The sequence below is a fragment of the Pseudomyrmex gracilis genome, unplaced genomic scaffold (genome assembly GCF_002006095.1).
Source record: "Pseudomyrmex gracilis isolate BER0280 unplaced genomic scaffold, ASM200609v1 scaffold_64, whole genome shotgun sequence".
In the NCBI taxonomy this organism is placed as follows: domain Eukaryota; kingdom Metazoa; phylum Arthropoda; class Insecta; order Hymenoptera; family Formicidae; genus Pseudomyrmex; species Pseudomyrmex gracilis.
In genome coordinates, this window is record NW_018020648.1 from 410584 (window position 1) to 430087 (window position 19504).

Sequence of the window (19504 nt, forward strand, 5' to 3'; positions counted from 1 at the left end):
ATATGTATACATACATATATGCATATATATGTATATATATATATATATATATATATATATATTTACGCATTTATATTAAAAAAAATATTTAAGTTGAAACATGTAACGTACGAATTTCAGAGAATTTAGAGGAGAAAAGTGAGGAAGACATCTCGGTTTCGAGCGTAAAATAAAAGGAGATTTACGACGTAAAGATATATTATCGCAGAAAAGGCGAACTGGCGCTCGTAACACTTGAAAAAATAAAATAAAAGTCAACGAGACATGTAAGATGAGATCGCCGTGTAAAATGTTATGTGATAGTAAAACCAAAAAAAACAAAAAAAAAAAAAAACTATCGGGTGCACTTTTTTGTATACATTGAGAGTTCAAGATGTGTTCCCGGTGTTTTTCACGTAAGCGCACGGAAAATAATATACGTAAATATGCGTGAAATGAGACACGGACGTAACATCCACGGGTTTTGCGTTACAGGAAGAGCCGGCCTTATCCGTGCGGATCTAATTGTTGCGCGCCAGTCGGGGCCGAATGATGGTTAGCGGGTCGTTCACCACACCCACGTCGAACACATCGGCCAATATGTGATATGAGTGCGGAAGAATCGAACGACGTTGCGTAACATTCGAAATTGGAAAGCGACCGCGTGGGCGCGGAGCGACGTCTTTTTTGAGAAAATATTACAGCTCGCACACACTTTAATTTTTTTTTTTAATATTTTATATTCTATGAGAGACAAAGGCTTATTTAAATCACGAGAAATGATAATCGTCAATCTTAAATCACAGAATTCGCGAAGATATTCTCAATTTTTAATAAGAAAAGATAAATCCTTCGATCCTTCTCTGGAATTCTCACAAATAACATCTAATATAAAATTAACATAAAATAAATTAAATTAAATTAAAATTTACAAATCAAAACGCAATAAAAATTATTGCGCAAGTTACGATTCACATTTAACAAATTATTCTCCGTGACTGTCGAAAATTATACGACGAGAGCGTGAAGAGAGACGATATGATAAAAATAAACGAGTATAAGAGTCCTTGAAATGTCCCTTTATTCAATACAGATAGCTCTGTATAATTTAGCGATAACCAAAGAATACAGAGAAAACAGAGAGAGAGAGAGAGAGAAAGAGAGGAAGAGAGAAGGAAGCTTGAGAAATATACACGCGGAGTTTCGATAAGCCTTCAATTTGCAATTGTAATTACGCAGCGCGCAGTGTGCACTTGTGTCGCGCACTTCTTCTGCCGCAGCTGTTTGCAAATCTTTCTGGACAATTTGCGACACGCAGCCAACCTTCCCTTTGACAAGTCAAGACGGTGCGCGCTGCGGTCTATTTGCATTATATCGAGCTACCTTGTTCGCGCATTAAACTTCATTGACCCAGTAGTGACCACCGGGTCGTTTACCATAGCGTTCACAACACCTCTCTCTAAGGTTATCGATGCGCGCCGACCAGGTAGTCCGTATATAAAAGCACGATTATAGAAGGTACACACATTACACACACATAGACACACACACACACGTTGGCGCCATCCTTAGAAGCTGAGAAACACAGCGAGTCGTGATGTTATCGCGCAAAATGTTGCCCGGATCAATCAATCTCGTCGACACAAAGGCTAATTATTTTTATCTCGCGGAAGTGGCTGTTGAAAATAAAAATCCGCGCCTTTAATAAGTAAACGACGTGTCGTGTGAGTATCGAACGTGTCACAGCGTTTTAAAACCTTTGGCACAAACGTTTGGGTCTAAGGAAAGACGCAAAGACGTTCTGGCTGAGATAATTTGGACGAGAAAAATGTTCGAGATTATTAATCTCGAATTAATATTCGTTATTTCTCTCTCTCTCTCTCTCTCTCTCTCTCTCTCTCTCTTTCTCTCTCTTGAGAAAACTTTTTATTGTGGGCGTGTGTTGCATTGCGAGCGCATCAATTATTTACACGCGAATAAAAGACTCACTACAGTTTCTTAAAGATTAATTATCACGATTGGCTTGACTAATTTTTTGAGGCAGATTGCATCGCGTTTCTCGATTAATCTTCTGATTAATTCACACAGTAAAAACACACGAAACATACGCGTTTCTTTTTTTCATAACGATGGCTGATGCTATCTACGGAAGATGTGAAAAATGAATTACAATTCGGAACATTATATGCGTGTGTAAATATGCATGTATCTTGCGTCCAGATTAGTTTAAAAATAAAAAAAAACACTGAAAAGTGTTTTACAAAATATCAACCGCGAAAGCTGTGGGGAAAACATAAGCCGGGGATTAAAAAATTTTAAAAATGTTTCAATCAAACCATCGTATTTTTAAATATTTTAATATTGTTTTAAATATTTAAAATAGTTTTGAAAATTTTTAATCTATATTTTATTAAATAACAAAATTATCGAAGCTAAGAGAATCGAAATTGAATTCTTTATCGAAAACGACGGGGTGCGAGAAAACAGACGAAATTCTGCAAAAAAAAAAAAGCCTTTGTGAAATCCCGTTTTACGCGACCTCAGATACAACCTGAAATCGTAAAATCCATTTCCTTCTCTTATACCGCCGTTTATTAGGAATTATTCGTCGGAAATTGGTCGAACGAATCCGACGGTTCCGTACAAATCTCATTCGCAGTTGGGGTTGGAAAACGTAAAGGGATCCCCGAACGGATTACGGATCGACTTGAACTCTCGGGAAGAAGATACGCTGAGAGGAAGGAGGTTACTTTTCACACGGATTCAGCGCGAATATATGCGAGAGCTTATACGTTTTTCCGCTATACGATATTACGTTTTCCGCGCCGACAAGTCAGATCCATATCCCGCTTTATTGAAACCGCAAAATGTTATTTATTATTATTATTATTTGACGATCGTATAAGAATCAACAATTTTCCGAGATGGCGTTAAGGATTAAATTTATCCTATTTGCTATTTCGTGTTCTAGGGTCTTGACAATGTAAGCTCGGCGACCCTCAGGCCCTTTAACTCGGACATCAACACGCCGAGGATCGACAGCTACAGGTTCTCCATGGCGAATCTCGAAGGTAAGCTCGCACATTATCCTCTCGATCTCGAAGACAAGATGGGAGATCGATCTCACTTTTCATCTCGCGGAAAAGTCAATCGATCTTTCGCCGTTACGCGGAACGCGAAAAGTCGCTTTAAACGACGTGTGACGACCACTCGAATCGTCCGACTATTTTCAACGCCGCTTTTTTTTCCACGTTTTATTTTCCCATCGAGCGCGGAGATGATGGATGCTCGCTCACGTATTTTGCTCCCGCGATCGATTGGAGATACAACGCGAGTCCGACACGAAGAAGAAATCCCAGCTCTCGTCGGGATGATATTCTCGCGCGTGACGCACGGTTTTATTGGTATATTCGCTCGCTTTCTCCGGAGTTTCGCGCGCCCCGGTCGCCGTCTCCCGCGGTGCGTAAATTTTTCAGGAGCTCCTACGCGGATTTCGTTCCGAGAAAAACATTAATCGCGGCCGCGAGAAGATCGATTGCGAGACGACTAACAAGACGCGATACATATCTCCTTGTCTTAAAAATTTATTTCGCCCATTTGTTTCCGGTTTACGTGACCACGACCAATCCCCGGCTTCATTTCGCCACTTTCGGCCGGTGATAAAACAAATTTTAATACCTCGAGCAATATCGCGGGGGATGCAGATCCCCATAAAAATGTTGCCTGTATAATTGATGTATTTTGTTGAAACAAACCTTCTTCGAGGTTTAGCAAAATTTATTCCGTCATTTATCTGAAACGGATGAGAAGAAGACGATTTTTTTTTTTTTTGTACGAATTGAACCAGAGGTTTTCAACATCTGTCGAACCCACCGAGATACACGTGTCGCATATCTCTACGCTGCAAACAAGAAAAAGTTTATTTTTTGTATTACAAATTTTCAACTTCAATTTTTTGTACTACACAAAAATTTTAAAATTTATACAAACTACCACAACACAGGCACGTGCTACGCTCACGCTGTTATTATTTTTATTTTAACGTGTTGTGTTAGAGTTTGTATTGAACACAACTTGTTACCGTGATGACAGTATATACATTCTACAAACCATATAATATACATGATGTACATATGAGAGATGCCAGAAATAAAGCATGACAATTAAAAATAACTCGAAAAAGAGAGAGAGGAAAAAGTAGAAAAACAACATGTGACTAAAGTCACGTGTCTTTAAAAACGTGACTAAAGTAAGGTCACGTAACAAGGAAAAGAGTAAAAAAGAGAATATTATATATATTATATATAATCTATATGTATATATAATATACGTATACTGTAATCACGTGACCAAGGTTAGTGACCTCAGCGTAGTCGCGTGACCGAGGTCAATGACCTCAGCGCACTCACGTGACTGAGGTCAGTGACTTTATCGTAGTATATACATATATAATACATATAATACTATATAAGGTATAATATTATAAATATATAATAAATTATAATATATATATAATATATATTATATAATAAAAATATATATTATAAAAATATATTATATAAAAAATTTTTTTAAATTGCAAATTTTTTAAATTGCCTTGTTACATTTACTGTGTAAGTTGGACCATCGTCTCAGTACTCTCAAAGTTTCTAGACAGTTTAAACGGCGCGTAATCTATTTTCTCTTTTCGGAACGTGGTACGAAGTACGACTAACAAAGTTTGAAGTACGACGTTGCGTATTTGTTTCATTTGCGATTTATGCGCGGCGTAATGCAAACGTATTTCTCGCTTCTATTTATCCTAGATATTTATGAATATTATATTTTATATACGACTTCTCGCGTGTGTAGAGCTCGTGTTTCTACGAATATTTCCTGCCTCCTCATTATACGCACGCGGTCGTGATTCTCCCTCTCGTTTTCTCCGTTTCTCGTACCTGATCCTCGCGCCCACGCGCGAGCATAACCGCGCGAAACGCGATTACAAGAGAAACAGGCGGGCTCCGGGAAGGTTCTTGAAGGATTCGTGCGCGCAACTTTATAGCGGGATCTCTCTTTCTCTTCTCTCTTGTCGTACTTGTTTCTGTGGTACAGAGCTCGAGGGCGGACAATCGATACAGTGATATATTGTTCTCGCGCGATGCAAAAAGATCGAGAGTTATAATACAAAGCGGCGGATTTATCGCATAGGTGGGATCATTTTATTTTCGCCTCGGCGGAGAGCTAATGATTCATCTGGGAACTCTGCGAGAGTTCCTTCCGAGCAAGACGCACGCGTGTGTACGGTCTTTCGTTACAACAGACAGAGCTCTGTGTTCTGCTTTAGGTATTTGAACATTAAATACTTTATTATTACTAATTATCACTTTTATTTATATTCTGTTGAGATGTACAATTTAAGATCTTTGGTGTTTTCGACGTCGTACGAAAAGTTGACCGATGGAAACATTTTCAAAATTAGAATTTTTTTGCACTTATCTCTTTTCAGAGATTAATGAAATTACAAAAACCAATACACTTTGTAAACTTTATCACTAGTTTAATTAAGTAACTCTCTGATTTCTGAGTAAATAATTTTTCAGTCTCTCGACTTTCCGTTTCAATTTTGTGCGTCTTTGTGTTTTTTTTTTTTTACATTTAGTTCCATAAGATATTGATGAAGATTGATCTCATTACGAAGGATCGAAATTAACGTCTATTGTGTAAAAACCAGATTAGAAAAATTAAGAATTTTTACAAGACATTTAACACTAATTTGTATTGAACCTTAATTTACGATCTTAATGAAATTTCTTTGCTTTTCTCAGTTTGAGATCTATTACTATTTTGTTTTTGTTTTTTTTTCTTTTTTGGAAATCTATTACCGGGAGATCGGTGCAGGAATCTCGGAGAGAGAGAGAGAGAGAGAGAGCGATGAAACAAATTCCTCTTTTCTTCTTCCTCACGCTGGATCACGGAATTCTCTTTACGGTATTTTCAAGACACGATACTCTCGAGTTTCGCGATGCGTGAAAAATCGCGAGACTTGCGTTCAATTACGACCGCGCACGCCGTGGTCTCTCGCCGCACGTGGAATACTTAATCGATCATCTTTCCGCATTAAAATAGCACGCCAGACGGGCGTCGCTTCAATCCACGGCGGCGCTAAGTACGTCGCGGCATCTTTTCTATTTTCGCGGCTCGTTCTCATCGCATTCCTCAGATAAGACGATGGCGAACGCCACCGGCGCCCGCTGGCGAGATCCGCGATAGAAGTGGATTATTCGCTCGAGGTGTATTTCAGATCACTCGCTCCAATAAAGTCGGTTGATTTATTCATGGAAAATATACGCGGTTTCACCCGGTTTGCCCGATCCTCGAACAACCGACTGTACGCTCCGATATATCAACTGCCGCCTTCGTAAATGGATTTTTCGCGTAAGATTCCCATAAAACTCGCTCGCGCGAAAATTAACATCTACAACCTCCCGACAACAGAAATGAGAAAATACTATCGACGCGCAAATGAAAGTCATCGGACCGTGGAAAATTCAAATAGCGCGAGCAGTATATCGTCGTTCTTTATAGTTTTCCCCGCCGACGGTTTTCTCGAGGAGGACATTCTTCCGTCCTCCGCCGACGTCGTTAAACCGATATTGCAGCTCGTGCATCCTGCGAGAACGTGCGAGATCAACACGCACGCGGGGAGACCAGACAGTCTCGGATAGAGAGAGATAGAGAGAAAGAGAGAGAGAGAGAGAGATCCGTCGGCAATATCCTCCCGCGAGAGCCACCCCTTAAATCACGGCGAATCGACGCGAAGTCACGCGCGCGCGATAAACCGCTCGTAAAGCGCGGCGTTACGATTACGCGGTAGCGTCGACGCGCACCGCGCCGGAGACACGTGCGCGTCGCGCGTCTATTGCCCAACGGCGATAAAATCACTCCCCGGAGAAAAAGTTAACAATGTCATTAACATCATCGAGACGAAGGTGTTTTTTGAAGTATCTTCAAAGCACAAAGTCACTAAAACTTGAAGCTTATAAAAATTTATTAATTGAAATTCTAATTAATTATCAGCTCGCGCTTCTCGTCAGATTCGAGTGTAGTATTTTACACGAGTGTTAGTTTTGCGAATAACAAATTGATTTTTTCTTATAAAACAAATGTGCAACTAAATTTTAAAAAAAGTTTAGGTGCAAAAAAAAAACGAAGCGTGAAAAATCATCAGCTATGAAAAATTAAATCGCAATTGTGAGCACGAGGTGGGTTCACTAACCATCGCGTACGATTAAATCGATCTAATTGCGAAGATGAAATTTTAATGCCGATCATCGTGCGCAGATACATATACAATCGGCACAAGCGTGCAGCGCGTATTGCGTGCGGCTCGGATGCATCGAGAGAGAACGATCATCGTCGCGAGGTAACAACGTTGTTAAATTAATGAGAATCTCCTCGTCACAAACACATAATCAAATTGTGTCTCGAACAATTTTTGAGAGAGAGAGAGAGAGAGAGTTTCGGCTGTCGTGCGCGTTTATACGAGGAGAATATTGAGGAGGCGCGTCGCCCTAACGAAATGTCGACGAGAAGTGAACGACGCTGTCGAGAAACGCTAGGCGAGAATGTTTAATGCATCGCGGCCATTCACAGTTCCTTTTCGTTGGTTTTGCTCCACGGGCGTAGCCCGTCCGTCGTTTTATTGCTGCTCCGCGCTCCGGGGAAACGTGCTTGTTTCAGCGTTTCCTCTCTCTCGCGAACGCTAACACACGAAATCGCTCCGCACACTTCACCACCACCGCTAGGTACGTTAACTGCCGCTCGTTTGACTCGCTTTTAAAACACACGGCTCTGAAAATTCAATTTGCATCGTTTATCGATATTTAGAAGTAACTATTGTTGCTCAGTTTTTGTCGCGTCTTTTTTTGTTTTTTTTTTGTTTTTGTTATCAAACTGAAGTTGTAATTGTCGAAAAATTAGCCATTGAACAATTCGAACGATAATTAAAAAACTGCAATTTCGCCGTAGAGATCTCTTCTCCGCCTTAGAGAGGCGTTCGAGCGTCTTTCCAGACTTTGGGGCGACGCTCGAATTCGCACGATGAAATAATTTATTCGCGCGAAGAGATTTAATTACCCGTTAAACTCGCGCGCTAACAAGTAATTTATGCGACGTGCCTCGCAGAATGTTTTTCATTATTTATGAGGTTACGCCGAGTGTATCCAATAGCCGCGAAGTCGTCGTCGTCGTCGTCGTCGTCGAAGTGCATTGCCAATGCAAGACGAGAGGAAAAAAGAAAGAGGAATAAAGTTCAGAAAAACGAAGCGGGAATACGAAACAGTTCGTCGTTCCCGATTACGCGAGGATAATGAAAGTGCGACCTCGGCGAGCGAAATGTGTCGATTACGTAAGTCGGTTAACCGATACGGTGCGAATCTTTTGTCACGTTTTTTTTTTTTTTTTTTTTCATAACATCTCTATAAGATTTATTTATTGCATCAATTTGTAACACGTTTATGTATGACGCAACGAAACACACGGCACTATTACGAATAAACAGGATTTTGAGAGCGAAATATATTTCTAACATGTAAATTGATGTACGTGGAAAATTCTAGTTGAATAACAAAATTCTAAATTTTATATAAGAAAACAATAAATGTTGAAATTCAAAAAATTAATTTACAAATTGCAAATATATTTCTCACGTACATCCAGCGTATGGAAAAAGTTCACTCAAACACTTCTTTTCTTGATTTATTTACATATTAGTATTTATTTATCATCGTAATAGACAACGTTTTATCTGCTGGATCACGAGCGATTTTCGATCTTGTTTCGTTGCTTCTACGGTTGCCATTGAATCGTCTCTCATGGCCGGACGCCATTTTTAACGGAACGTCTAGGAATTTGCCGGAATCCGAATGGAAATGAATGACCGTGCCAGCATCAATGTCGGGGACGGGGTGCATCAATTCTCCTTGCTCTTGTTCTCTCTCGTATATCATCATACGGACTGTCAAACATCGTCTATCGTCCGTTCGCCCGAGCGTGCGTACAAAACGACGACGACGACGACGACGACACGAATCTCCGCGTCAAATAAACGCGATAAACTACGCGCTGCAGACATTTGACGTAACCGATGTATATAGCAAAGACGGGCGGATATTATGAAAATTATGAGCGAGCAAGCCAGCAGAATGTCATTGCCTCGTTTGAAACCTCCGCTAATGTGCCCATTTAATGTCTTCTCTCCTGAGCCACCCCCGCAGCAACCACTTCCTCGTGCGGCTCAATGAATATTCATCGAGGCTTTTTCTCGTCAAATTTAATATCTCATTATTAATATCTTATAATTTAAAAATAAGACCTTAGATCGGGATATATTTTAAACATTTAAGAATCTATTAAAAAAAAAAAATGTATCAGACGCGTCAGATGTGATGTTTTTCAGTCACGTGTCTTTAAAAACGTGACAACAGTAAAGTCACGTGACTTTAGTCACGTGGTGTTTTTCCTCTCCATCCTGTCACGTGACTTAACTTTAGTCACGCTTTTTCTGGTAGGAATAGATGGTAACAAACGCTCTTTTATTTATTTATTTTTTTTTTTTCAGACATGAGTCACAAATTTCCGCTGAAAAACTATGCCTCTTCCATCATACTCTTATCTAATCCAATGACGCATTATCTGTGCTTGTCGGAATTCTATTAAAGCGCGCGGGAAAATGCGAGAAAACGCGACGGCTCGCCGGCGCCGTCGATTTCCGCAGAATTGTGAATGTCGCGGCGACACTCCTCCTCCCCCAGTACCATTCGACATCCACGCGCTAATGTTCCCATTTGAGTCTTGCCTTAACTCCGGTTGGCTTTTCCTTGAATGCGCTCTCGACAGTTTCGGCGGCGGTTTTCACTCCACCGCCCTCATTCGTCCTCTCTCGAGAACGAACATTTGAATCGACCCTTTTAACGCTCTAATATATTCCAGTCTGAGAAATTGTCTGTTTTAATCCACGAACGCGGCCGTGAAAATTGAAACGGATATTACGGAAACGAGAAGATATTCTCGTTGTAATTTACGGCAAAGATTTGTTTTTTTCTTTTTTTTAGAGAATAAAGTTCGACGCGGTTCAACGGTAGTGTGAGTTTTCAAGTTATTTTCACCAAAGGAATGTTTACAAGTAGATTAGATTGTTGTTGCGCCAGAGAAACCGAACGACCGGCTATTACAAGCCGCAATCGCACGCGGCTAAAATGAGCGCGAGCGGTTGTGTGTGCAATTGCACCTCAGCAACTGTGCGAGCAGCTGCAGTTTTAAGATTATTATTTGACATTTAACCCAATTACACTCTTCCTCTGTGTCGGCACTTCGAATTCTCGTGATAATTTGGTTAAACAACCGGGAAACTGCTCCGCGTCGTAATTCACGTAACGAGATAATCAAAATTCTACAGTTCTTTTTAATTCCATTTAAATATTTATTTACTTTGAAATTGTTGTTGTTTTATTCTTGTACTTTTTCACTTTACATTGAGATTCGAGCTGTAAAAAAATGTAAAAGTTCACTCAACGTGGAAAAATTGAGAAAAAATATTATTGAAGATAATAAACTAATTATAAACCAATTAGTAGCACACACGGGATAAATTCTTACCGCATTACTAAAGAAAAAGAGATAGTGACTTATTCCAGTTTAAGTTTAGAATCTACTGCAAATCGATCTTCGAAAGCCAAACCACGAAAATGGTTCCATTATCGCGATTCTTTCCTGTTTAACTGACGATTTCCGGTGCACATTCACTGCGCGTGTCCCCGACAAAGACGCTTGACACGCAACGAGGGGGTGCATCTGTCGAACGAAAACTGACTCGTGTCACGGAGGGCGAGGCATCATTAGTTAATTAAACAAAGCTCGTTTCGACACGCGAGCTTAGCGCTCCAACCTTGCTTTCCCTCTCTCTTTATCTTTTCCGTCTAATTATTTTTTTTTCAAACCTTTTTTGTACGGCTCTGTGCGTCGCGTAAAAAATTGTCGTATCCTTTTCGAACATCAAAATGTGAAACTACTAAATTGCGGTAAACACAAAGATAAGACCTTCAGTTTTATTATGTGACTGCGTAATTGAATTTGTTGCAACATAAAATGAAGTAAAATAACAACTTTGATACACAGGATCTGCGAAACAAAAAAACAAAAAAAACTCTTGCCTCAGTGTTGGCCGTAGAAGTGAAATGCCAATTGAATTGTCATCGACGGAAATCAATTTCGCCGGTAGCTATACCAGCAAATTGCCGCAATAATTGCGACACGCGAGTTCCGCTCCGCGAGTGTCGTTTTCCTCGCGCGACGTATCAACTACCAATTAAGGACGATCAGGAATCAGCGCGAGCGTTTCATTAAAAAAAGCAACAAAAATGAAAGGCCGCCGCTCGCGCTATCGTAAAATTACGATATTAATTATAGAATATAAATTGTTTTTCGTTATGTAATATCTCTGTATCTGTTTTATGTGATCGAAATTCATATGCGAATGAATAAAATATTTTTGCTCGTTAGTTTGTGTAAAATAAATAAGCATAATATGGAAGCACAATCAAACAATTAGTACTTCCTGCTCGTGTTGTTAAACTCACAATAATCGAACTGACTGATGAATATTTACAGTCGAACAAAATGGCGTTGCAAAAAATTAATGTACGTTAAAATGTTTTTATTTATTTTTCTAATTATTTTTAGAACGTTTTTGTTTTATTGTTTGAAACCTCAGCTAATGTATCTAATGACGAAATTATAAAAAAAATTATTATACAATAATATAAAATAAATTATTATGTATAATTATTATGTATAATACATATTTATAAATTATTATGTATAATACGTATTTAGATTGTTTTAAAATATTTGTTGCTATTTTACTCGAATTGTTTGAAAATATGACACCGTACGAATCGTATCTGAACTTTTCCCAACACGCTGAACTCATTTTTTTTTCTCTCGGCGCACGAGTCGCAGTTATAAACTTCAAAGTTCACGATTGTTTCTCGAGTCTCCGTCCGTGTGTATGTAATCTTTCCGTTACGATTCCTACTGGATCGTTGGAAACGGTAATTTTCACTACTGGACAGTGGCCTTTCGCGCGCGGCGGGGGAACAGCCTGTGTGCCGCTATCTCGCTAGAAAGTGCGAGGTTCACCGAGTGTGTGCGTAAATATGTATTAGCCACGCGAGTGCGTGCATCGTCCGATGCACTTTTCCGATTTCACGCCGCCGTGGAAAACAGCCTGAGCGGAAAACGAACTGGTGCAGCGCGCGCGCGCGCGCGCGCGCGAACGGCGCTAATCGCTTTTATCCGTTCATCTCGTTTGGACGACGATGGGCGTCGGCGACCGGTTTTCTAGCCGCTCTATCACAGTCGGGTTGAAACTCAGTCAGCGTCACGTCGATCAGATTCATTACCAATAAAAGATACAAAGGTTATCTCTCGCGCTTTCATTAACACTCGCGATTGAAAAAACACACGCGAGTGGGGAAAAGACACAAGTGCACGAGCATTAATCGATTGAGTCTGATTACTTTTTTTCTTTTACCTGGTTACCAGAAAAAACCTCCCGATCGAATCTTGTCAGGCGATCAATTATAAGTGCAGACGTACTCGCGGATAATTAATTCAGTAATTACGCGCGAATTTAATTGCGAAGAAAGAAGCGATGCGCTCGAAAGTGTCTCGTCTGACTTCCATGAGGTTCTCTGAACGTGTTGCATCGCGAGTAAAAAATGAAGAATTTTTTTTTTAAATAATTTGCGAGATTAAAAATTGATTTACGTGCAAGATTTTACAAGACAAAGTTTTGAAAATTTGTAATTGAATTAACGATCTCGAAAACTACAAAAGTAGTTTCTCGACGCGTCAATTATTCCGGATTCAAGTATCTGAGACGAAAGCAAAGTGTATGAAAGCGAGTTACGTAACAAGGCAGCTGTGAGCAACACAATCGATTAAACGATTACAAACAGTTTGTTGCAAACGAACACACAAAACGCGCGTTAAACCGCGCGTTGCGAAAGATAACGAAAATTAATTATATCTCTTTAATTGTGGCGGAAGAAAAATATCGCGCGTCTGCTAATCAGCGCGGGGTTTGCGCGCGATAAAATCCTGTTAAAAGGGCGCGCGGAAACGCGTTCGATCCTCGCGTATTTATCGAGTTCGACGAAAACGTGTGGACAAGAGGCGCCAGTGTTTGCCGGTCGTCACGTTTGATGGAGAAAACAGTATATGTTACTCGTTTTAATTAGCAGTCGCGCCGGCGCACTCGATAGAGCGCTAAAACACTGTTGAATTGCTATCTATATTTCCCGCGAGGATATAACGTACGCACATATATATATTCGCAGTTTATTTGCGAATGCGATGTGAAGACGGGGGGGGGAGGGGGGAGATCGCGCGTTTTAATTAAACAGCAATACAACGCGAAATTAATATAATCTTGTCGCATTAATAACAAAACAGCTGACAAGTCGCCGATAATTGATGAAAATAAACAGTCGACGTGTGTTTTCAGAAGCGCGTCGACGAAAAATTGGCGGCGAAAGTGATGAATCGCGAAGCAACGTGTGATTTTATCTCGCAAAAGTCTCTTACGCACCGCGTAAAAATCATCCGTGGATTTGCGATTAATAATACAACGCCGATGGAAGCGGACGCCGAGATATCGTGTTACGTCATAGACGTTAGAGAATTAATTGTGATTTATACGGTTAGATTAGTGTTTACACGAGCGCGTTCATAAACTACTCTTCGGCAGACCTCGTCATCGAAAGATGACGCGCGTTTCGCGAAAGTACGTGGCGCAAAAATGTTGATGGCCGAAGACGCTCGCGTCCGCTCGGCTGATTTACGCGGCTCGATTAATCTAGGTTACACCGCGCTTATCGAGCGCATTTGCGTATTCGCATAATCGCCAGGGTGAACGAACCTTCCTCCGTTCGCGATCGCGATCGTTCGTCTCGTCGAGGGGAAATATAGACAAGAAAAAAGTGACACGTACGCGATTTGCGAAACCCGCCGCATAAAAAGCACGTCGGATTGCCGCGATTCGGTTTGGCTTGCGGTTCAACTCGATTAATTGTCATCTCGATGTGTGTGTGTGTGTCGGATCGTTCGGATCGTGGTGGCTCGTTGTTGTTTGCGTATATAAATTAGATTTTTTTTTTTTCAATGCGCGCGTTAACGAGCGCTGAAAGGTGGAAATTGGAGCTGTCCACGAAACTAACCCCTACCTGAAACGTAATGCATATTTATGAAATAAAATTGTTATATTGCTTCGTCACACGTGAAAGACGTGTCTACAACCGGACTCGAATTTGACGCATTGTTCTATTGTAACGATACGCATATAGGTAATATGCCAGTGCGCAATGCCAGTTCGTTAAATAATATGCAACCAATTATAAAGCATATCTTTGTGTCATATATTTTAGTTTGTTTTACATGTTTCATGTGTCGATGATATCGACAAACAAATGTTAGCAAATGTTTTGTAAACATTTTTTGAACTTTATTATCAAATGACGGAACATTTCGTGCGTAATCTTCAATATCTCACAGAAATGAGTTTGAAAAAAAAATCAAAGTTGCACGTTAGAACGTCGGAGTTTTTGAAGATAAAAAATTGAAATAGAAATTAACTTCTTTAGAAAAAATAATACATGAATTAACTGACAGAAATCACATGTGCAAGGCGCCAAACATATCGGCGTCGCGATTAATCATCATATTTTCTTATTATCTCAGTCCGTTGTTTCTCCGTTGCGCACGATGGACGTCTCCCTTATCGTGGTGACGCACTATTCAGAATAGATTTCTTGGTGCTCTCTCTTTCTCTCTCTCTCTCTCTCTCTCTCTCTCTCTTTCAATCTCACTCTACTCCGGTCGTCTTGGCATTTATCAAATCATCACTGGCGCCCACACTTCAATCAATACGAATTCTCTGGCCCGTGAACTCGATATCGCTGCGCCTCGTCAGCCTCGATGCTCGATTTGTGCTTGAATCAACGCGCGGCGTTTCGGTGATCGATACTCGATTATCATTCGCGACGCGATTCGAGCGAACACCTTCGTCACGGTCAATAATGCGCGTTAATAACACACGCGCGTTTAAAAAAAGATGTATTTTCAAAATAACAAATTGATTTTTCTTTTAATGACGTTGTTCTGTAGCGTTATGTAAAATTATTACGGAGAGGAGGATGACGTTATGTTTTTTTTACAGCGTCTATAAAAGTTTACGTAAGCAGCGCGCGATTGCCTTTCAAACTGACTTTCCGCGCGACATTGCAAAACTGTTAATTACAAAGCAAATAAAATCCGAAAGACATTAACGCGCGCGCGTAAACTTCTACGGAAAATATCATTTTTTCATTTTTTTTAAAATGAAATTGCAATCTCACAAAAGCGCAAATTACCGCATAAAATTTCGATTTGCAATATATTTATTTTTTAATTATATAAAATAAAAGAAATAAAATTCGACTTGTTTTATTCCTTAATTATTTTTTAAACGATTTTTGAGAAACAAAAATAATCTAAAGTTCAGAATCAAGATAAAACGATCGCATTCGACTTGAGAAATCTTGAAAATCGGCGCTTGCAACAACTTGCAATACACACGTCTTCAAAACAGGTCGATAAAACACATTTATGCGAAACACGGCGCTACCGTTTCGAAGGGGGCGGCTTTATTTATAGCGGTCAATAGACGTTTGCGTAAGTCAACCGGTGCACTCTCAACCCTTTTTAACACGCGCGCGCATACACGCGCGCGTTAAAAAAAAACGCGCTACGTAAAGTAGTACGTATGTAAGGTACGTACGCGCAAAGACGACGAGGCATCCACACGCAAGCGCGCGTCCGCGCGGAAAACTCGAAGGAGGGGCGAGTGTGTTCACCTTCCTTTAGTCCAGTGCCGCCGCGCGCGACGTGCGCATCGACAGTGCGCTCACAGTGTAGCTTCGTCGCGATCGCCGCGAGTTCCATCGGGAGATTCGAGATTAATCCTCTGAGCGCGTCGCACGCATCTCGTACATTTTCTACTTCAATTTTTTAAATTAATGTTTGATTTTACACACACAATTACAAAAATAAATAACAATCGACACTGCAAATATCGGATTTTTCATTTTGTCAAGAGGATTCATTCAAATCGAAGTGTCATACCGGTAATAAAGTGCAACGCGCGCTCGTCCGGAGCGGAAGTGTGCTTCAAGCTCTTGTGAGCTCGATTGTTTCTCTCAATTTGAAAATTATTTCGATGATCGGACGCGAGCGATCAAAAGTGACGCCCAAGCGATTTTTCGACCGATTCTTCGATATGACGAAGTGACAACTCTCCGGCGGTCGAGTGGAAAAGCGATTATGCAAAGCGGCTCGCGATGATGACCGGGTGACGACGACGATGCTTTCCTCGCTCCGATGAGAGACTCGTCGGGGGAGGCGATGCTAATTGACGATCGCGCGGAAAGCGATTCTGGAGCGAGAGGAGGATCGACACCCAGCTCGACTGAGTGGAAAATGCTCGGACATTTTGGTAGCAACGAGAGCATATTGGGTTATCTCACGGTCAAAGGTACACATTCTCTTGTTTACTTGCCGGACTATTGTTTTCCCGCACTTAATTTACGGGAGTAACAATTTCCGCGATTAAACAATCGTTTTAATTTAATTTGAACAATCTGTCAAAAGCCTCTCTTTCAAATAAGAAAATTTACGACTGTAACAAAAAAAATCCAAATAGCTACCGTAATTGTGTTAGACAGAAAATTCGAAGGCAACCGCGACGTGTCGCAGCACATTATCGGTTACAGACTTCACGTGATCGAACACCCGAACGAGTCGACGTCGTAAAAGTTTCTCGTTATACGACCGCGATAAGCGCCGAACCGGAGTGTTCGTCGCGAAAAGAGCAGTTTTCTGACTCGCTCGGCCAAATTTACTCGGTAATTTAGCACCGCGTGCATGTATACTATATAACGGCATGAATTCGTAAATTGGCCGAGTCACACTTGCGCATTCGTCTGTGTGATAACTTTATTGTGTGTCTCGACTTAGAAAGTCTCGCTATAGAAAGCTGCTTTTTACGGTTAATTATTGTTGCGAGAAGGGAGCGCGATAAGTTTCGACCGATCGTTATCGAACAACGCGCCGCGCGGTTTTTTTTCGATAATATTTTTTCCGCTAGTTCGCGAGTTTTTTTTTTCACAGCTGCGCGCTTCGAGGCGCGTTGGAGTTTGCCGCGGTTGTAAATCTGATACGAGTTTTATAAAACTGTTTATTTTATTTTATTTTATTTTTTTTTTAAGTGCCCGTGCGTTACCGCTCCGGAACTGCTGTCGTAAACCCGAAGTGTGAATCTTTTATGCAACGGCCTACAGTTTCATACAAATCCCGCGGCGGCACTTGCGCCTCGTTCGCGATCAAATTTAAAAGGGATTCGCAAATCCCGTGAAAGGTCCAAATACATTTATCCCAAATATAAGGGTCTCTTTCGTCGCGGAAGCTCTTTTTTAACAATTCGCAATTTGCGCGAGAGCTTTTTAACTAATTGTTAATTTACTTCGTGCAACCTAATTTGTTATGTATTTTCTCTCACGATAGATTTCGTCTCACGCACTTCGCCTAAGGTTGTAAAATTTCTCATCAATCGTTTTATTTACAATATTTCCGATTGCGATATCTATAATGCGTGTATTTGTAAACGGAATATAACTCAAATACCTTGGCTGTGCGATCGTTCCCGTGTTTGCTCGACATTTATCATTTTTTCCGACGACCCTTTCCCCGATAATGGCGCGATCACGCGCGCGCGAGACTCGAGTCGTGAAAGCCCGGCATTGTGTGCCCGTTCGTTCCCCAATCTTATATTTCCTATTTTTCTTTACCCTCTCGCCACACGACAGAGAAAGTGATCGATACGCGCGTCTACGGATGCGCGTAGTTTTTTTTTTGTCAGTGCGAATGTCCGATACAAATCTCTTCGTCGTTGTGTAACTCCGTCGAAAAGACGAGAGTGTCTCGGGTGTTTTTTTTTATTATTATCGTGAGAGACAACTGTGTAATATTTCCTTAATCATATCATTAAGACAAGTATGTCAGGAGACGTATCGTTAAGACAAATAGTTGAAATTCTTTGTTTCCGAAAGAATTCGATCGTTTAGATAGTATCAGGTAATTTTTTTTTTTTTTTTTTTTTTTTTTTTTGTTTCGAATGTTTTTTCGTAATGTTTGTCACTCGCGCGTTTACGGAGCAGCTCCGATAAAAAAAAAAATTAAACACATTCCTGTGAGGAAACGCACAATCAGCTGCAAAGGAACATTCCTTCCGAGTTCGGACAATATTTCGCGTATGCGGAGGATTTTTTATTGCGGATTTTCTTCGAGTTTCCCAGTTGACAAATTTTTTTCTCACAATTTTGCAAAAGTCTAGTTTGTTGTTTTTATATTTTACGGTTAATAAACTTTTTTATATTTCCTTGGTTCCCGTGAATGCGCGCGATTTCTTTCGTCGAGATTCTTCTTCGTTCGAAGAAGAATTGTGCGTCATCGAAAGCGATTCGATGACGCCGTCGGGAAAGAACTCGTTCGCGTGCGTTTCTGCTCGAGTAGTCTTATGAATACGAACGGCCGGTTGTATCAATCCTCGTCGAGGTGTTTACGAGCCACGAGACCGCGCGCTGTGATCACAACGTTACTTTCGCATAACGTTGCCATAACGGTAATATCTCGCACCTCTTGCAACTCGCGCGCGCTCTCGCTCGCTCGCTCGCTCCGCGGCTCCGCGTGGAAAGTGCCACGCACCGGTTTCATTTTCATTCACCGCGCCCCGTAACTCGTTTCCTCTCAAGAAATGCCGCGCTGCAACTCTCGAGAGAGTCGCACTTTTTCCTCGATGAGGAAGACCGCACTTGTTCTCTCGGTGTCATCGATAGTTTTATTTGTATCTCTTCAAACCTGCGTGTATTTTTCGCAGCTCTTGAACATTGCAACTTCAAGTGTTGGAATATACAACACGAATTCAACTTTGCTAACGTTTTTATTTACATAATTGCTTTCGTTCGCGAGCAGAGTTCGTTCAACATCATTTTCAGCGCAATTAATACACGTCGCGTTCGATAAGAAACGCGCGATGGCGCAACCGGCTTTAACCTTAATTTAACTTTAATTCTAAAACTTGCTTTAGATTATTTTTGTCTTTCAAAACTCGCTTCAGAACTAAAATAAATTAAACAAAATTTTATCTTTTATTTTTTAGTATTTTATTCTATTTTTTGTTAAACAACTAACAAGAGGATATTTGTAGACACTTGACAGAAGACATAAGAATTTTTGCAAAATTGTTTTAATATTCAAAAAAAAATAAATAAATAAATAAAATGCGTTGAACATGCGATTCACTTTTAAAGGTTTCGAGAAAACGGCTTAGAATTAAAATTAATTGCTGATTGTTCTCTGAAATTTTTTTTTTTTCGTTTTATCGCGAAGT

General features: G+C 40.5%; 1 protein-coding gene across 7 annotated transcripts in view; it reads left to right on the forward strand.

Annotated features, from left to right (window-relative positions):
* The window catches only part of LOC109854409 (amyloid beta A4 precursor protein-binding family B member 1-interacting protein-like), a 132557-nt gene that overhangs the window by 103969 nt on the left and 9084 nt on the right, over positions 1-19504 (forward strand). For 6 of the 7 annotated variants that reach the window (XM_020427468.1, XM_020427469.1, XM_020427466.1 and 3 more), the window contains one exon: positions 2951-3050. In XM_020427468.1, the coding sequence (XP_020283057.1) occupies positions 2951-3050 (100 nt within the window). Of the gene's footprint in view, positions 1-2950; positions 3051-15945; positions 16592-19504 lie in introns of those variants that run through there. The other variant, XM_020427470.1, reaches the window with a different exon arrangement.